This window comes from Nannobrachium achirus (assembly GCF_963921795.1).
Source record: "Nannobrachium achirus genome assembly, chromosome: 5".
In the NCBI taxonomy this organism is placed as follows: domain Eukaryota; kingdom Metazoa; phylum Chordata; class Actinopteri; order Myctophiformes; family Myctophidae; genus Nannobrachium; species Nannobrachium achirus.
The window spans coordinates 47,770,019-47,790,007 of NC_137814.1; the positions used below are offsets into that span (position 1 = coordinate 47,770,019).

General features: G+C 45.2%; 1 protein-coding gene across 1 annotated transcript in view; it reads right to left on the reverse strand.

Annotated features, from left to right (window-relative positions):
• LOC308285406 (ephrin type-B receptor 1-B-like) overlaps positions 1–19,989 on the reverse strand; it is a gene marked incomplete at its 3' end in the record, with an annotated part of 349,613 nt that overhangs the window by 235,520 nt on the left and 94,104 nt on the right. The window contains exon 2 of the mRNA XM_080726148.1: positions 12,654–12,718. Coding sequence (XP_080582274.1) covers positions 12,654–12,718 — 65 coding nt within the window. The remainder of the gene's footprint in view (positions 1–12,653; positions 12,719–19,989) is intronic.

The window sequence follows — 19,989 nt, forward strand, 5'->3', positions numbered from 1 at the left end:
CTCACTGGTCTCCCGGCATGTGCACTTAAACCTCTCCAACTGATCCAAAATGCCGCGGCACGACTGGTCTTCAACCAGCCTAAGTTCTCACATGTCTCTCCCCTTCTCCGCAGCCTCCACTGGCTCCCGGTTGCGGCCCGCACTGAATACAAAACACTGATGCTGACCTTCAAAGCAGCCAAAGGTATGGCTCCTCCATACCTCCAGAAGCTGATCAACCCCTACACCCCCACCCGGTCACTTAGATCAGCCAACACAGGGATGCTGACAGAACCCTCGCTCAAAACTCCAGGGCAAAAATCCACTCGTCCGAGACAGTTTGCCCTCCTGGCCCCCAAGTTGTGGAATAAACTCCCTGTCGCACTTAGAACAACGGACTCACTCGCTAGCTTTCGCCGTGGACTGAAGACTCACCTTTTCAGACTCCACCTAAACCCTTAGCACTACAGAAAAAGAATCAATGAATACATGAAGCTAGTTAGCATTTGTTTTTGTTTTTTAGGTTTTTTCAGAACTTTGATTATATTGTGTTTTTTCTAGATAGATATCCATTTGCATTTGTTATATTGTTGATGATGTACTGACATATTATCTTGTTTATTATTGTGATGTTATCTGCTTATTGTAAGTCGCTTTGGATTAAAAGCGTCTGCTAAATGCCTAAACTGTAAACTGTAAACTGTATACCCCATGTTCCTCCTTATACCCCATGTTCGTCCTTATACCACATGTTCCTCCTTATACCCCATGTTCGTCCTTATACCCCATGTTCCTCCTTATACCCCATGTTCCTCCTTATACCCCATGTTCGTCCTTATACCCCATGTTCCTCCTTATACCCCATGTTCCTCCTTATACCCATGTTCCTCCTTATACCCCATGTTACTCCTTATACCCCATGTTCCTCCTTATACCCCATGTTACTCCTTATACCACATGTTCCTCCTTATACCCCATGTTACTCCTTATACCCCATGTTCCTCCTTATACCCCATGTTACTCCTTATACCCATGTTCCTCCTTATACCCCATGTTACTCCTTATACCCCATGTTCCTCCTTATACCCCATGTTACTCCTTATACCCCATGTTCCTCCTTATACCCCATGTTACTCCTTATACCCCATGTTCCTCCTTATACCCCATGTTCCTCCTTATACCCATGTTCCTCCTTATACCCCATGTTCCTCCTTATACCCCATGTTCCTCCTTATACCCCATGTTACTCCTTATACCACATGTTCCTCCTTATACCCCATGTTCCTCCTTATACCCCATGTTCCTCCTTATACCCCATGTTCCTCCTTATACCCCATGTTCCTCCTTATACCCATGTTACTCCTTATACCCCATGTTCCTCCTTATACCCCATGTTCCTCCTTATACCCCATGTTCCTCCTTATACCCCATGTTCCTCCTTATACCCATGTTCCTCCTTATACCCCATGTTCCTCCTTATACCCCATGTTCCTCCTTATACCCCATGTTCCTCCTTATACCCCATGTTCCTCCTTATACCCATGTTACTCCTTATACCCCATGTTACTCCTTATACCCCATGTTCCTCCTTATACCCATGTTACTCCTTATACCCCATGTTCCTCCTTATACCCATGTTACTCCTTATACCCCATGTTACTCCTTATACCCCATGTTCCTCCTTATACCCATGTTACTCCTTATACCCATGTTCCTCCTTATACCCCATGTTCCTCCTTATACCCCATGTTACTCCTTATACCCCATGTTCCTCCTTATACCCCATGTTCCTCCTTATACCCCATGTTACTCCTTATACCCCATGTTCCGGCCCTCTCCGCTTTCTATACTCTCCCTCAAACCCCTCACCCAAACACACACACGCACGCGCGCGTGCACACACACACACACACTCCTCTTCCTCATCTCTAGAAATAAATAATTCTCTCGTTTGGAAAAAAACATTTCTTCTCTCTCTCCTTCGTTGCTTCGTTCCATCGTCCCCTTGCTCTTTTACTGTTCCACCCTGTCTCTGTTTTGACTTTCATCTCTGGTTGGATTAAACCACCCCTCCCCCCACCAGCCCTTGTGCGTCTGTGCGCGCATGTGTACGTACAGTATACGTGCAAGCATGTTCGTTGGTCTGCCCTGTATGCACGTGCGACGTGCGTGTACACACTCTCGCGTGCGTGTGAGCGTGCGCGTTTGACATTATCACTCGTGCCTGCTGTGTCACATGGCTGAGTGACAAGGTCTGAGGGCGCTCGCCTATCTGGGACTCCATGTTTTATTCATCATCGCTGAACGCTGTGTGCACGCGTGTGCGCGCACGCGCACGTGCGTGAGTGCGTGCGTGCGTGCGTGTGTGTGGAGCTAAGGCGGAGAGAGACTGACTCACAGTGATGGAGGAGAACAGGGACACGGAGAAGACGGAGAAAGTGAAAGAACACGTGGAGCCACGGAGACAAGTGTGACAAAGACTCAACAAGAAGGAAGCAATAATTGAAAATAAGTGAGAATAATGAGTGAATGTGGCGCCCCCGCCGCCGAATCACATCTGCTGTTGCCTCGTGAGCCCCTGCCCAGGGTTGCCAGATTTTGCGAGAGAAACAAGCTGCCTTTGCGAGAGAAACAATCGGCTACAAAACAAGCCCAACAGAACCGACTAGGCCCCCTATGGGGGTCCAGGGGTCCCCAGCAAAATGAGTTAATATAGCATAAAAAAAATATATATAAAAGGCTTTTCTGCCTTTTATTTATAGTTTAAGACAAGTGCAGGAAACAAAGAGAAAAAGATAGGGAGCAGACACGCAGCAAACATCGTCGGGGACGGGTCTCAAACCTGTGATGCGGTGTCAGGCTTAGGGCCTGAGTGGCCGGACTGCTCGGCCAGGAGTCCAGGCCAGCATCAACATTTTGTTTAACCCTAAATACATTGGCAATTTGAACAGGTTTGAGCAGATCTGCATCTGACATTTTCAAAAGATCTTGAAAAAATTATAATATTTGAAATAGGTTTAAAACATTTGAAATACACATGGGGGGTCTCTGGCAAAAAAACAAAAAAAAACATTTGGGGTTCCTTGACAAGAAAATGTTTGAGGAACACTGTTGTTTTTTTTTTTGTTGTTTTTTCTAAATTAGACAGCTAGCCCAAATAAGCAACTACACTCAGTACAGTATGTGTGAGAGTGTACAAACACATGTCAGTTCTCATTTTATACTCAGTTGCATGCAAGTGTCGCGCACCAAAAACAGCTGATCTACAAGCTCACAGTGTAATCGCATTGCGCCACATTTTGAGTTGTACATTGGCGGTTTTTAGTGCGTGAGACACATAGACTGTATGGGTGAGACATGATGATGCACATGCAGCCAAGTATAGGCCATAACTCAGGCTCATGTCCACATGTGTGCGACCCCTGCACGCCCTTGAGTTTATCTCCCTGGAACTAATGATGCTGCTTCTGTCTTCCATCAAAATTAACCCTTCAGGTCGCCTCACGCACGCAAACACCCCGACAGGTTCCGACAAATTCTTGGCCGCGGAGTAGGCGTCGCGAGGAAATTAATGGGCTGTGTCAAATTACACGTAAGACAATACACCGGTGTGTGCGTGTGCATTCCTTTTTCTCTTTATGCACGCATGTCTCACACACACGCACAGGGGTGTCGCACCAGATTCTGGGCCCTGGGTACAAGGATTCACTGTGGGGCCCCCCCCCCTGAATGTTCTTCATAGGGGGAGGGGGTGTAACCCATTTAGACTGGGAACGCATGATTACACATTATTTTGTGCTTTAACTATTGAAAAATAGCAGATATACAAGCTCATTGCGAGCTTGTAGATCTGCTATTTTTTGAAAAATCGTGAAAAGTCTTTGACGATTTCAAATCTTTCTAAGGTTTTTTGAAAAACCTATGTTTCTATGTCAGTGAGTGGTGCTCAAACATTTTCATATGAAGGACGGACAAAATGACATGTATTTGGCCACGGACCCTCATCTCAAAATATTTCGTTCCAGGGACCCCCCCCCAGAAGCAGAATTTGAGATACAAATGTTCCCTTAAAAAATCAAACCTCGGTTCGAACTGAAGCGGTGAATTAGAGCAGTTCCAGATCTATGTTTTTGATTCAGATGGGTCCCAGGGACATTTTATGAGTCCCGTTTTTACTGGTGTGTGTGTGTGTGTGTGTGTGTGTGTGTGTGTGTGTGTGTGTGTGTGTGTGTGTGTGTGTGTGTTTTTTTTTTTTTTTTTACCGCAACGTGCTCTCTCTCTCTCTCTCTCTCTCTCTCTCTGTTTTCACCGTGCGGTTTGTAAGTTTCACTTTCGGTTTAGAAATCAGCATCGCTTGCTCTGTCTGGCTCTCTCTCTCTCTCTCTCTCTCTCTCTCTCTCTCTCTCTCTCTCTCTCTCTCTCTCTCTCTCTCTCTCTCTCTCTCTCTCTCTCTCTCTCTCTCTCTCTCTCTCTCTCTCTCTCTCTCTCGCGCGAGAATGCACAGATCCTGTTCATACTGGTGAGTGAGTGAGGACAAGGCATGGGACAGACATGAGCATACATTGGAAGCGGCTAGTCACCGCTTCAAAAAGTAATTATAGTCAAAGATTTGCACACATTTTCACGACTTTTCGAAAATAGCTGATCTACAAGCTCGCAGCTGCCCATTTTTCAATAGCTAAGAATAATTAAGGCCCCTCCACCTTGGGCCCTATAACTCAGTCCCACTCCCCCCCTCCTTGTGACGCCCCTGCACACGCACGCAGGCATCGCTCAGCGATCAGACAAGGTCAGATAGGTTAAACAGCGCTGCAACGAGGCCAGTTCGCCACTGGCAGTAAAGTACGACACCACACACTACCATCGTAAATAAACAGTTTGTGAACACCAAAGTGTTTTATGGCAGCACTAAAACATCATGGCTATTTGGATCCAAAGGCTTCATTTTAGGGGAAACTAGAGGGTGGACATTGGTATCGTAAAATATGCAGACTGATGTGTGCCGTCTGCGATGCGAATTAATTATGCGTTGCGATCTAGTAGACTTGCTGTTATCGCTATTTTAGGAAGAAGAAAACAAAATCTAAAGAAAAAAGGTTTTAAATAACCAGTAAGACTCTCTAATCGGGAGATAAGCGACCGTCAGGTCGCATACACAAGCTTTAGAAGGCAATCGTAGCCAATCAGGAGGGAATATGGGAAATGGGACAGATCCATGTTGATGACATGACTTTAGAGATACTGTGTACCGCTTTGCATGATAGGGTAAAATCTGTAGGAGCAGTGTCCAAAAATGTATTTTTAAAAATCGACCTGATGGTGGCGCTAAATGGGACAGATGCATGTTGATGACGTGACTGTAGAGATACTGTGTACCGCCTTGCGTGATTTAAGGGCAAAATCTGTAGGAGCAGTGTCCAAAAATGTGTTTAGCGAGAGGTTGTGGTTTGGCAGCCACGGAGTGTGTGTGCAAAGTCTGGCATGGATTGGGGCAACGGTGGCGGAGATATGAGTAGGGGAAAAGTGTGACGTCACTGACAGACAGCCGGTGGAGGTTTTGATAGTAACCGCAACCTGACGGTGGGAATGACATGCCCAAAGTAACCAGGTTGAAAGTGGTTAATGAACGTGTGGCAGCAGAGATGAAAACGTCTCTGTAACGTGTGTGTAAAAGAAAATGTTCAGAGTTGGAGAAAACGTGCATAAAAGAACGAACAGCGTTTGAGGTTAGATAGATGCGAAGGCTACTGGGTGGCAATCGCCCTGTTTGGATCCCACTGTGAGCTCCATGAATGGCCGTGCATTCATGTTCAATACCCCTCATTATCTAAGGCAGGGATATAGAGAGATGGGGATACAGATACCATGTCAAGGCTGCTTAATCCAATTACACAGAGGTCCCAGTTTAACTGTGCAAACCGAAATAAGGCATTCAGCTCCAGGCCTCGGGGTTCAACCAGCAAGATACCCACCACCGTGTCTGACATCATTGCAACCTAAACCTCTCCCTCGCTGCAAATCGGGAGGAATCCAGCTTTTCCATGTCCAAACCAGGCTTCCCTCTCTCTCTCTCTCTCTCTCTCTCTCTCTCTGCTGCTGAATATCGTCGCTGTCGGGCGGAAACCTCGTATCTCCAAGTTTCAAATGTGTATGTTTATTCGCAAAGTAAAGCCCTGCTTCATCGTACGAGGCCGTCGCACGCAGGTAGTGAAAACAGCAGATCTACAAGCACACAACGCCTCGCGGTGCGAGGCGTTGTGTGCTTGTAGATCGGCTGTTTTCACTAGTTTAAGTCATTTTTAAAATGATAAATTCAAAACTAACGGTTTTGGACATACAAGGTTTCCACCCGACAACGACGATATATATACATGCAGGTGGGCATGTGTGTCTGCATGTGTATGTTGAGGGGAGAGAGAGCGAGACCGAGAGACAGAGAGAAAGAGAGATGTGAAAAGCGGGCATGCAGCATGTCTGTGTGAGAGCATGTAAGACCTTGCCTCCTGTCCTGTCTTATATGTAATATAGCCTTGAGCTGACGGGCACACAGTGGCTCTTGCACACACGAACACACAAATACGTGCAGCAAAAAAAAAGAAAGAAGCAAAAACTCCACCAGCAAGGTCAAGACAGCTGAGCTGTGCCGCAAGTTCCTCCAGTGAGTAAGTGTGTTCTCCCTGCAGCGGATCTCTCTCTCTCTCTCTCTCTCTCTCTCTCTCTCTCTCTCTCTGTCTGCGAACCCCATACGACTAACTAAAAGAAGAAAAAACATATACATTCAACAACTGACAGCTTCATAAGTGCCTGAAGCTTTGTCAAACCGAATGGCCCCTGGTGGAGAAAGCAGCATTGTGGTCTCTATTTGGTACTTGGTAGCTTGGTAGGCTGTCATTGCTGATTAAATTAATGATTTAATTGTGTTTTTGTCGTTGACAATTATATTTCTGTTTGGCTTGTAGGCTTTGAAGTTGCACATGGCAGATACTGTATGACACATAACCTAAATACACAAAGAAATGAAAAAAATATAATAAAATAATAACATTGATAGTGGAAATAGCCGATCTACAAGCTCAATATGTCTATGGGAATAAAACCATGACCCAGGCAAGATACATAAACTATATCAGATTTCGGTACTTTATGAACCTGTAAGGGTAAATTTTGTTTTATTTGTACAACTCTCACAGTTACAGACCTGTAAGGGTTCATTTGGAACGCCCTCAAGGAACCCTGAAGGTCCCTGGACTCCAGTTTGAGGACCACTGACATGAACAGCAACTTTTAGCCTCTTTAAAAGGCAGTGATAAATGTGATAAATCCTTCCTTATCATACCTGAAAATAAGGCCGCTGGAAATGACTCACATTTAGTGCCATCGGGAACGAATGTGACTCAGTCAGAAAATGCATCAAAGATGTTGAAAGCCTTTACTGCAACAAATGGTTATTCGGTGGAAAGGCTCAGTTCTTGGGGGAGCAATGTGAGAGATTCAGCTGTGAGCGCTATAACCGCTCTGCACAATAAATATCAAATATATATGAAGCCATGCATAAACCAGTGGTTTGCCCAGGGCAAACCAAAGGGCAAGTCAAAAGTCTCGAGGCACACCGGTCGGTGTTCATATCTGCAAAATAGCCTCTTTACAATGTGCTATGACTCGTATCACTCTGTGAATGTTTATTTGTATTTATTGTATCTAATGCTAAATACATATGTTTAGGTCACATCTTTAGGTGTATGTGCAGTCTGTGGCTGCACATGCACGCACGCACAACCATAATTGTGGTCTCTAACATAGACAGTGTACAGTAACCTGCCATGGGTGAAGAGGTTCGCTGACTAGCACATGACAGATCACTGTTAATGGTGTTATTGTTTGCGATACCGTACCGAATGCAAGTCAATGCAGTCAGTGTTACTGTAGCTCTGTGTGACATTAGCCTTTGTTCTCAATGGCAGCTTTCCAATATAGCAATGCAGAGTTTTGTGTGTCGATCCTGCTTCGGTTTAACATGAATTCTAATGCTGATACAAACGTAGGCTAATCTTACCTACTGCTTGTTGTTCTGCGTGCAGTTCCAGGCAAACAAACAAGCAGTACAGGGGTGCTGACCAGGGCGCAAAGGCATACGAATGAAAGAAGAGGTCGCACTGCTCGTTGCAAAGATACAGAATGTTTATTTATTTATTAAGACACCAACCTTTTCGACCTGACTAGAGGTCTTCATTCCACGAAGAAGACCTCTTACAGGTCAAAATGTTTTTATATTTTGTATTTTGTACAAATAAATGCATCTTTTGCATCGTGGCTAAGACCTCTATCATTTTTATGCATGCAGTTCTTTCCCACCATAGAATCAATAATTTTTAAATCAATTAAATACATTTTAATTATATTTTGTGTGCAATCCAATTATTGATGTATCTAGTAAATAGCCATGTGTGTGGGATAATAAACAGTGACCAGGTCCATACTGTTGAAATATACCCATTCAGGGTGATTTATGAATTACTTACTGAACTAAACAATGATGAAACACAGAATTTCCTCATTGTACATATAAATGCTGCATTACGGCATACAGTAGCAATTTTCAGACACTTGAACAAAACCCAGTTTAGCATTTATCAGATGAAGTGAAGACATGCTACAAAGTAACTAGGACAATAAATAAGTATCTAGTCAACGAGACAGAAGTGCCAGGCAGTAGCGTGCGGGGTGAGGACCCTTTCTTCATTTAACGCAGATATTGTTGCTGTCGAGCAGAAAACTTGTATCGTATAAGCGTGTGACACGATAGTATTGTTTTTAAGACAATGATAAAAAAGGAACGGTTTTGGATATACAAGGTTTCCACACGACAGCGACGACATACTGTATATGGAAACTGCTAATAAAGTATTCAATCAATCAATCAATTTGATTTCATTGTAAGAGAGAGAGTTTTACGCCCTGGTCGCATTGTGCAGGGAGTGAAGTTGCCTGCCGACCACCGTGGAGATACCGGGGTTTGAATACTTGTAACTCCTACAGGCTGGTTGGGGCTCTTGTTCAACAGGGAGGGAGAGATACTGTAGTGTGTTTCCTTACTGTCTGGTGTAAAGACTTGGCTGGCTGGCGACGTTATGTGTATCAGAGCGGACAGGCGGTTGTCTACACTCTTTCCCAGACCAAACAGTAGACCAGTCAGCAGTGACGGCGACTAATACACATAGTGGAATTGACGTACCGACAACATTTGACCGGGGAAATGAAAAATGGGAAAGGATAGGAAATAATTTCGAGTTTGCAGGGAGCCTCACACACATTAAAAAGGATGCCAGGAAATTGCCGAGTCAGCAAAATGGTAACAATGTTGCTGCACAGGTTTTCTTTTTTTTTTTTCTCGAACCCTTGTGTCGGAAAAGAAAGATTGTCCTACTAAACTAACCAGGCTTTTGAAAGGGAACTTGAATTCAAAGCTGTTACGCTCGGCGCAGTCGACTCGATAAAAGGCTCAGTATGCAGCCATCTCCTTACATAATGCAGGGTGAATCATGCTAGTGGAAGACAGTGGAGAAGAAAGCCAGTTGGTTGGCTGTAACCGGCGCGCTCTCCGCTCTGGGTCTTTGGCTCTTTTATGAGGCGTTTTACATGCGTGCACCGTGAAGGTTCAGAGGCTCTTTAATGCTCCGAGGAGCATGGCTTCACCGTGTGTGGCTGACACTCTAATTTAGCGAGGGCAGAAACAAATGAGAAGAGGCTAAGTGATGCTCTTGTCCTCCGGAAATAGCAGCCTTCCAAGAATAAACTGTTCTATAATACCCTTGGGTGCACGTACTATAGAATATGTGTGCGTGAGTGTGTGTGTGTGCGCACGCACGCGTGCGTACGTACGTTTGCATTTGTTCCAGGGTCATTTCCACTCATGTGTTAAATAGATTCATCACCTGGGTTTGCCAGCTGATATTTTCAAGACTAAAGGACATTTTCTCTTTGATTTCATCAGGTTTTAGTTCGTTTTCAAAACACACAATACAGTTTTAAGTTTTTCTTTTGTAAAGCCTTGTTTCTTTTTGTTTTGTTCAGTTAAAAGTCAAAGTGTTTTTTTCAATTGTAGCTTTTGTTTAATTTAACTGTAATCGCCCTGGGTCAGAGCAGATGGTCCTCGCGGCTCTGTCTACAAGCCACCTACACAACACGACACAAACGAAAGGAAAGGACAAGCGCTGTCAGACTAGTGGGAAGGCCATCACAACAACACATGCTGCCGGCAAGCCTCAGCCTCTGGGTATGCAGCCGTGGGCCGTTGAAGGTCGTTAGCTGTATCCTAGCCTGTTTTAATTGGTTCCTCTGCACCCAGATAAACAGCGGAACTTCCCGAAAACCATGTTGGACAGCCGACTGTCGTCTATAATTCCTTGGGCAGTGAAGTCGCTCAAGGTGACATTTCAGCATTCGGTGGCAACACTTTAGTTTGTGCAGCTACACTACTATACCTAGGGCCGATGACAGTTATCGGCCCTAGGGCTGAGAGGCTTATCACCCTCCCTGTCCTTTTTATGACTTCCGTCACCCAGGGCAAATGAAGGCTATGTGATAAATAGCAGTACTGTAGGAAAACCACAAGACAGTACAGTTCAGATACAAGGTCTACTAATAGGATTTAAACCCAAGAAAGCACTGTGGCTGTCTTGCTTACATTGGGGTCCTTTCCTTTTGTACTAATTTCATTGAGTTTCATGAGTTCCTCTGTTCCTCCTCTCCGCTCCTCCTTCCTTGTTTGGCTCTAATACAGCCACTTCCCTCACATAAATGTATCATTACGCTATCATTACGGCTGCGATATCCCAGCATCCATTTACCGGGACTTAGGTAAGCCGTTCCTGCAGCTTAAGTGGACCCATTATGCCATTAAGTAATTATGAACAGGGACGGCGAGAAAATAATACCCATAATACCCCCCCGGGGGGGGGGGCCGCAAGGGCCAATAGTTAAGACCCTGCCCCCTTTTCTGACTGTGTACCGTACCGACCTACCTGTTATTCCACCTGTCTCTCTGTTTGTCTATCTCAGTGGTCCTCAGCCTTTAACAATAATCATATTTTAACTGGGGGACCCCCCACCCCTGACGAGCACTAAGAGTTCAGGCATTACATCTTGTATAACATGGTTCTATTGTGAAAATAGCAGATCTGTAGATCTGCTATTTTCACAATTTCAGCCTCTAATATTTGACAATTTGACCAATGTACAGTATAATTTTAGATGTACCCGTATTTTCCGGACTATAAGACGCACTTAAAAGCCTTTAATTTTCTCAAATAACTACAGTGCGCCTTATAGTCCAGTGCGCCTTATATATGGATCATTCATTGACATTGACATTCCCTTTAGCACAGATCCATCTGTTAGATGCATAACGCAACGGTAGCGTCTATTATGTGCGCCTTATAGTCCGGTGCGCCTTATATATGAAAACAGTTCGAAAATAGACCATTCATTGACAGTGCGCCTTATAGTCCGGTGCGCCTTATAGTCCGGAAAATACGGTACTCAAAAGTCCTTAAATTGACACTTTAGACATGTGTTGTGCAGGTACCCTCTATACACTTAAACTTGTTGGTTTGTTCACTGTTGAGTGAGAAAACTATGTTACACATTAAGTTGATCATCTGGGAACCCCTCACAAATTAATTTGGGAACCACAGGTTGAGAACCACTGGTCTATCTAATGTCTAATGTCCGTCAGTGATGAAGTTTAACCCCATCGTCCTTATTCAAGGGGGGAACAGTTGGCAAGCTCACAATACATCTCAACGCAACTTTGTGAGCTTATAGACCGTAACATATTAGTGTTTTCTCTAAACTATGTTGGTACTTTATGGACCTGTAAGGGTCAAATTCGTTCCATTTGTACACTCTCAGACCTGTAAGGGTTCATTTGGAACGCCCTTAAGGAACCCTGAAGGTCCCTGGACTCCAGTTTGAGGACCACTGACATGAACAGCAACTTTTATCCTCTTTAAAAGGCAGTGATAAATGTGATAAATCCTTCCTTATCATACCTGAAAATAAGGTCACTACAATTGACTCACATTTAGTGTGAGTCTGGCAGCCGCCCGCGTCAGTGACGATAGAAGTTTAACCAAGTTAATGATAGTGATAATGAATTTTATTTGTATAGCACTTTTTCAAACAAAGTTACAAAGTGCTTCACAGAACAAACCACAACAACATGCAACAAAGAAAAACAAGACAAAGCAAAAAAACGTAATATAAGTTGAACCCATCGTTTCCATTCTGGGTGGGAACAGTTGGCGAGAATAGCAGATCTACAGGCTCACAACACATCTCAAAGCAACACTTTGTGAGCTTGTAGACCGGCGAAGCAATAGAGCAGAAAAAATATATAATAATAAAAACAAGAACAACTAAGGGTTCTGGAGGACTCCGGTCAGCTACAGTAAGTACAGGCCAGGGCTTTACGTGGCTCAAAGTGAGGCGGAAAGTGAAACACTGCATCTTGTGTTAGTGGTACAGTAATTGCCATAATTGTGGAACACAGTGGAACTGCAGTACACGTGTGTGTGTGTGTGTGTGTGTGTGTGTGTGTGTGTGTGTGTGTGTGTGTGTGTGTGTGTGTGTGTGTGTGTGTGTGTGTGTGTTTTGGCAGCAACCAACCAACTTACCCCAGAGTTTGGATACGCCGTCCAACCCAGTTCAGCTGTGGCCACCCGCGTGTCCATCACCGTCTCTGCATCACGGGGAGAGAGAGAGAGAGAGAGAGAGAGAAAGAGAGAGAGAGGTGGGATTGGGGGGTACAGAGAGAGAGAGAGAGAGAGAGAGAGAGGCAGACAGAAAGTGGTTAGTTTCAAAAAGCCATCTGGGGGAGTGTCATTCGAGACGAGTTGAACTGCATTTAAGCCCCGGCGTGTCCGTCCAACGAGCACTTGACACTATCACTGACGAACAGAGAGGAGACCATGAAGTCCTCTTCCCTGACTTCTCATCCATCTCCCGCTACACACTGCACAGTCCACACAACATCTCCTGCTGCACACTGCACAGTTCACACAACATCTCCTGCTGCAGTGCAGAGTCCACACAAAGACATGCCAGAACGAAAGCCATGGCACTTTGTTGGAAGAAAACATTTGAAGGTCTCTGTCTTCAGGCACTAATTGAATGCTGAGCTTTGTGCGCATGTGTGTGTGTGTGTGTGTGTGTGTGTGTGTGTGTGTGTGTGTGTGTGTGTGTGTGTGTGTGTGTGTGTGTGTGTGTGTGTGCATCTACACATGTGTGTAAATGTACACAGGTGAAATGTGTGTATGTGTGTGTGTGTGTGTGTGTGTGTGTGTGTGTGTGTGTGTGTGTGTGTGTGTGTGTGTGTGTGTGTGTGTATTCTCGTGTCTAATAGGTGTGTGTGAGTGTTTCTCTTTGTCATGCTGTTTGTTTCCCAGCAACAGCTCTCCAAGGTTAAAAATATGGCTGGTCAAAAACTACTTCCAAACAAATAAGTGCCCTGTCGTAAGCGGTCCAGGTACCTAGGCTCAAGTGTAGCCTGACAGGCAACAGCGCGCCGTGGGTTCGAGTCCCGATTCCCGACGGCCTTTGCTGCGTGTCACTCCCCATATCCTGTCAGCCTGCTATCCCATCAATAAAGGCATGAAAAGCTGCAAATTAAATCTAAAAAAAAAGAGATTAATAATAATAAGTACCGGCGGGTCCCACAATGGCTGCTAAGAGTTCTCCATCCATGAATAGAGTCCACAAACACGTTCATCTTTGGATAAAGCAATGCAATCTACTGATTCATTGCCAATGTCACAGCCAGGAAAACCTGGTGTATGTGTGAGCAAGTGATTGTGTGTGTGTGTGTGTGTGTGTGCGTGTGTGCGTGCATGCGTGCGTACGCGTGCGGTGAGCGCGATGACATATATGCACATAAATTCATGTGGATTTCTTTTCTTGTTTGATATTTATCTTCGGAACACATCTAAACTAAATCCCAAGACGGCACACGCTGAGAAGATCTCACTGGTGGAGGGTGTCAAGGAATATTTCAAGCTCAGTCCTGTTGCAAACGGCGGGGAAATGCACTTTAGGTCTTTTATCCGTCTGTCAACGACCTACGGTGCTACGTGAAAAAGAGGCGCATGAAAGGACATATTCTTTGCAGTCATCTTTCGGCCCCCATTCTTCCTCTCCTAGCCCCGCTAACCCTCCCGTGACGCTCCGTAGACAAATAGGCTTGGCAGAACTCCCAAGGAGTTTGTCAGGCCCGTGTCTGATTAATCTCTGCCTCGTTGGCGCGACGCGAGGAACCCGATATTGCTCCAGGTAAGAAAAGAAAAGAGAAGTGACGACTAGATTTACTACGAGCCAAAGGCCTCTTCTCCTCCTCTCTCTCCCCCTCTCTCCCTCCCTCTCTCTCTCTCACACACACACAGGGGCGTCACACCAAAATCTGGGCCCTGGGTGCAAGGATTCACTGTGGGCCCCCCATGAATGTTAACTATTGAAAAATAGCAGATATACAAGCTCACAGCGCGGCACCGAGTGCCACGCTGCGAGCTTGTAGATCTTCTATTTTTGAAAACTTGTGAAAATGTGTGCAAGAAACCTATGTTTCCATGTCATGTGATGCTCAAACTGATATGTATTTGGCCACGGAACCCCCATCTCAAAATATTTACTTCTAGGGACCCCCCCAGAAGCAAATTTTGAGTTACAAAATGTTCACTTAAAAAATACATATATTCAAAGATTTGCACACACGACTTTTAAAAAAAATAGCAGATCTACAAGCTCGCAGCGCGGCACTCGGTGCCGCGCTGTGAGCTTGTATATCTGCTATTTTCCAATAGCTAAAGTATAAGACAATGAAGGCCCCTCCACCTTGGGCCCTAGTAACTCAGTCCCCCCCCCCCCCCCCCCCTTGTGACACCCTGCACACACACACACACAGATTGATGAGCCAGTTGACATGGCAGCCTCCTCATAAGGTGTCATGATAAATTCATAATTTTCCCCTCCGTAACGGATGGTTTATCATCTGCCTCCGGCCCTCCGTCTCACCGAGAGCAAACCGGGGCATATTTCACTGTCTGTCGATGTCCACTGCCCCCGATGTACCCCTGATTGTGTGTGTTTGTTGTTGCATGGAGATGATGAAATGCCACAGAGTGCACAGTCAAATCCTGAGTGTTCATTTTAAGTCCACCGGTGTAAAAAATTGAACCAAAATGGATGCGTAGTACGGGTCCCTTCGGTTCCATTCGGACACTCACAGAGTTACGATTGGCATTGAATTAACACTTTTACGGCGAAAGGGCAGGGTTCTTCAACGTTTTCAGGCCAAGGACCCCTTAGTCGAGAGAGAGATGAAGCAGGGACCCCCACAACCCATAGATACCATATAGTTTCTTCGTTTGGCGGCACAATCATCAGTGTATTTTGGATTAATGTCAATTTGTGTTTTCAGATATTTAACCACTTGAATCGTCAATACTTAATAAACTTGACCTTTCACTCTGTACTGTCTTAGTCTACTCTTTTTCTCCTCTGCACCAAGCCGAAAATAGATGATCTACAAGCTCACAACGCCTCGCAGCGTGAGGCGTTGTGATCTTGTAGATCTGCTATTTTTGGCTAAAGTTCTCAGAATATGGACGCTATAGGGTTCAAGCGGTTAATATAAAAAAAAGGGAAAAAAAGTTTCTATCACACAAAGATTTATATGACCCCCTGTAGTAACTCTGAGGACCACCTAGGGGTTCCGGACCCCCTGTTGAAGACCCCTGGCGTAGGGTAAATGGTGTGTCATATAGGCCAGCGATCGGCACCGGGATAAGCACGGAGCAAATGTAAAACACAGCACTGTGCGGTGGTTGTTGTTGTGTCCTGGGCAGTGGACCTTATCCGTTATCAAGCAGTGCGTGGCTGGCTGGTACAAGACAACATCAACTATCTTGTGGATTCGGTACGAATCACTCCTCCGATTCAATGCATTCAAGACAAAACCGGCACGGACGTGCTAAAAGCACAAACCTCCTTGCCCTAGTCTTCACCCCTCAACAAAACAAACAGCCCACAGCAAGCTGCCGATGTGGGCTTTGGAATCCAGACGAACTCGTAGCGATGCGGTGAAAGTCCCTGGAGGGGCGTCGTCGGCCGCTGTCGGAGGGGGCGTGTGGAGGTTTTCAGATCAATCAATAACCAATGAGGCAATGAGGAGACAAGACAATAAATGGTAAATGGTGCATTTATATAGCGCTTTTATCCAAGGCGCTTTACATAGATTGTGCATTACATTCCCCCATTCACACACCGGTGGCAGAGGAAACCATGCAAGGCACCAACCTGCTCACCGGGAGCAATTAGGGGTTCAGAGTCTTCAAGGACCCTTCGACATTAACTCAGGGGGAGCCTGGATTCAAACTGGGAACCCTTCGGGAACCCTTCGTGCTCTAATAACGGTTTCTCTACCCCTGAGCTATGCCGCCCCATGTATGGCAATGACAATGTATTAGGTGGTGGTGGTTAAGATTTATGTAACGTGATATCATGGTCAGAACTACATTAGAGGAAAACTATGCAAGCTTGTGTGTACACAAAAACATTCCCCCCTCCCCCTCCCCTCTATGACAGGCATCAAACAGGTAGTTGTCTTTGATGCTTTCATTGATTGGAGAGATCACTAACGAGCACTTGACACTTTTATGGCCCAATCAATTACCTTAGTGCACAACCCCTTTGAAGTTCAAAGGGAGCAATTAAGAGCTCTGGCTGAGCTCCCCCTGACAAAACGTCCCTCCACTGTTTCTGTTGACATTTAATGTCAACATAAAGAGTGGAACAGAACAGAAATACAGCCTTTCTGCAAGGAAACACTCCAGCACAATCATATAGTTACTGATGAAGGGCAATGACTGCTAAAATATACATATACATTTTTTTATAGTCTTAAAGTTACATATAATTCCTTTAAGTTTATGTACATGATATCATGGTCTTGTCTCCTCATTGCCTCATTGATAATCGATTGATCTGAATTCTTCGGCAGGAGTTAGGAGGTGAAAGAGAAAAGGGTATGCGGAGGGTGAGCGACAAGCTACCGCCAGGAAAGGAGTAAATGTCTTTCGTCCTGAACGTCCACTTCCCGTGCAAAACTGTCCAATTACACACACGCTGTAATAATGTACTGGGGTGTGTCGTGCAATCAAAAGGTGTGTGTGCGTGGTCGCGCACGCACTCACGCGTACACACACATACACACACACACACGAGGCAGCGCAGAGACCAATTTCCCCGTGTTCTTCTACAGTGACAGCTTTGTTCACACCAGGCTTCCATCAGAACTATTTCAATTTCCTTCAGATCATTCCCTCCGCCTGGCTCCCTCCACGCCCAGCCAGCCAACCAGCTCCAGCCTGCCTGGCTGCTGTCAGCCCGGGCCGAGAGGAGTGTGAAACAGCTCTAAGTGCCGGTCTGGCGCAGCGGGGACTGTCAGACCTTCCTCTGGGGAAATCACAGCGGCTTTAGTCAAATCACACCGGCATTCGGTGTGCGGCCGTTTACACATTCTTTTTTTCCCCCTTTTTCCCTTTCTTAGTTTTTTAAGGGAAAAGGGAGGAGAAAAAAACGCAGCACAAGGTGACCGGGCAGAGGTAGGAGAGAGAGAGAGAGAGAGAGAGAGAGAGAGAGAGAGAGAGAGAGAGAGAGAGAGAGAGAGAGAGAGAGAGAGAGAGGCAAGAGAGAAGGTCAGAGCCCCCGCGGGAGAGCGGAGCATCAGCTGTGTCATGTGGTCTAATCCCAGCCATTAGCATGAATGACAGAAGAGCAGATGAGCAAATGGCGGTTGCTAAATGGTTATTAGCGGCGGCGGGGGGTGATGGGAGAGAGGCACACAGACACACAGCCGTCATGCCACACCACTCACACACCTGTCTGCAGCAACACCGCTCAGTGCCCACACACACCTGTCTGCTCTCTGCACCGACACCAGGGAATTGAACGCGACGCTCTGATCACGCTCATTCATTTAGTTTTTTTATCTTCTTTGGCCAGTGAATTTCGACAAACAACAAAGAACAGACAGGCTAATGGTCACGAGTTATCTGTGCTGTACATGTAGATGTACATGACGATATAACAGGTGATTGTACATTGATAACTATGCCTACATTTATTATTTAGGTCTTTTTTTTATAGTTCTTGCATTATGCTAATCGGGGGCAGGCTAAGTGCAAATGAGACTTCCATTTTTATCAACTTTTTTGGAACATTTTTATCAGCCTTTTTACTATTTCTTTTTTATCAACCGTTTTACAAATTTATATGTTACTACTTGTTTAGTCTTGTTTTAACCTTAACCCTAACTGTATCACTCGCCTATCACCTGTACTGTATCTTATATTTCATGGTTACCGCAATGCTGCCACTTCTCCCAGGAGATCGTCTGTCTGTCTGTCTGTCTGTCTGTCTCTATATATCCATTTCATCATACAGTGGATTTATGATTCCACAGTTCATGCGCAGCAAAATCCCACCCAGAGTGTTAATTTGACTCTGAGAGTGTGCACACACTCCAGAGCACTGAGGACTTTACTGTGTTGTGGGGGGTTGAGACCCGGTCGCTGTTTACCAAACCCTTTGCCCAAGAAAAACCTACATTATTGCACTGTTTGCTGGGATTAATTAATTTGCTGGTGCTTCCATGTGTATCTGAGGACAGACGGGACACAGATAATCTCCCCCTCCTCCTCCTCCCTGTGTGTCTGTGGCCCTGGCAGTTTCACGCTAGGTTTACTCCTCAGCTTGGACCATAAAAGCCCTCCTCCGTTTATTCCGCATGGCTCCCCTGATTCCGATGCCAATTAGACTTGACCACGCCCCCCCCCCCCCCCCCCCCACACACACACACACACACACACACACACAACCCCACCCCAACCAGTTTAGCTCTCCATTAGGGCTGGGACAATAAGCAATATTATCGTTTATCGTGATAAAAAACACTCACGATAATCGTATTGTGGAGAATTCACCTCTTATTTGCTGAGCTGCATATCCGGTACCATTTAATCCTCTATAATTGGTAAAAGATAATTATAATATACATACTTGATACCGTCTTTTTTTCCACTCTCTATCAAACATCTTTACCAAAAAATAGCAGATCTACAAGCTCACAAGCTTGTTGATCTGCTATTTTTTGGCAAATGTTCCGCCCCAGGATAATGGATTTTGATTATCTTATTGTCTTTCTTTCTTTATTCCTTCAGGGGAGTGGTTTTCAATCACTGGTCCAGGGACCACCACTGGTCCTTGAGGGCTGTTCCAGGTGGTCCCCAGCTAAATGATGGAGAGTTGGTAACCAAATGGACCCTTTATATATCTATAACTATTGAGAGTGTCAAAGGAAATCAAATGCACCATACAGTTAAGGTTAAGGTTCCAAGAATATGGGTTCATTTGGTTTCATTTTACGCTCTCAAGAGTTACATTACTGTTAGAAACACCTGCACAACTTAGTTTAAAAGAAGTCTACGCAATTACAGAATGTAGAATAATTGTTATTTTGATTGTTATATCTCCTTTGGTGCCACATCAAATACTGCATAGAATTCAAAATCTTATCCACCGATAACAAAATCTGTCTTTGGGTCTGAGAGTCTAAATCTCATCGAATGGGGTGGTCCGTGGCTCTTGAATGCCGAAAAAATAGTGGACCTTAACTCATTCACTGCTTTTTCAAAATGGCCCCCGAGTTCCTCACTGCCACGTTCCTAAATTTCTAGTGCACGGATCATTTTTTAGTGCACGGATCGTCAGGGCCGATTCTAGGGTAGAGCGAACGGTGCGGTCGCACAGGGCCCCGCACCTGCAAGGGCCCCGCGCTAGGCTTGGTTAATTGATTTAGTTTTGTTTTCATATTAAATCTTCACACAAACACCGCAATCTGCAGGACAGAGACAGAGCCTGTCAACCGATTGGCTGTGATATCTCCCTGACAACCAGCAA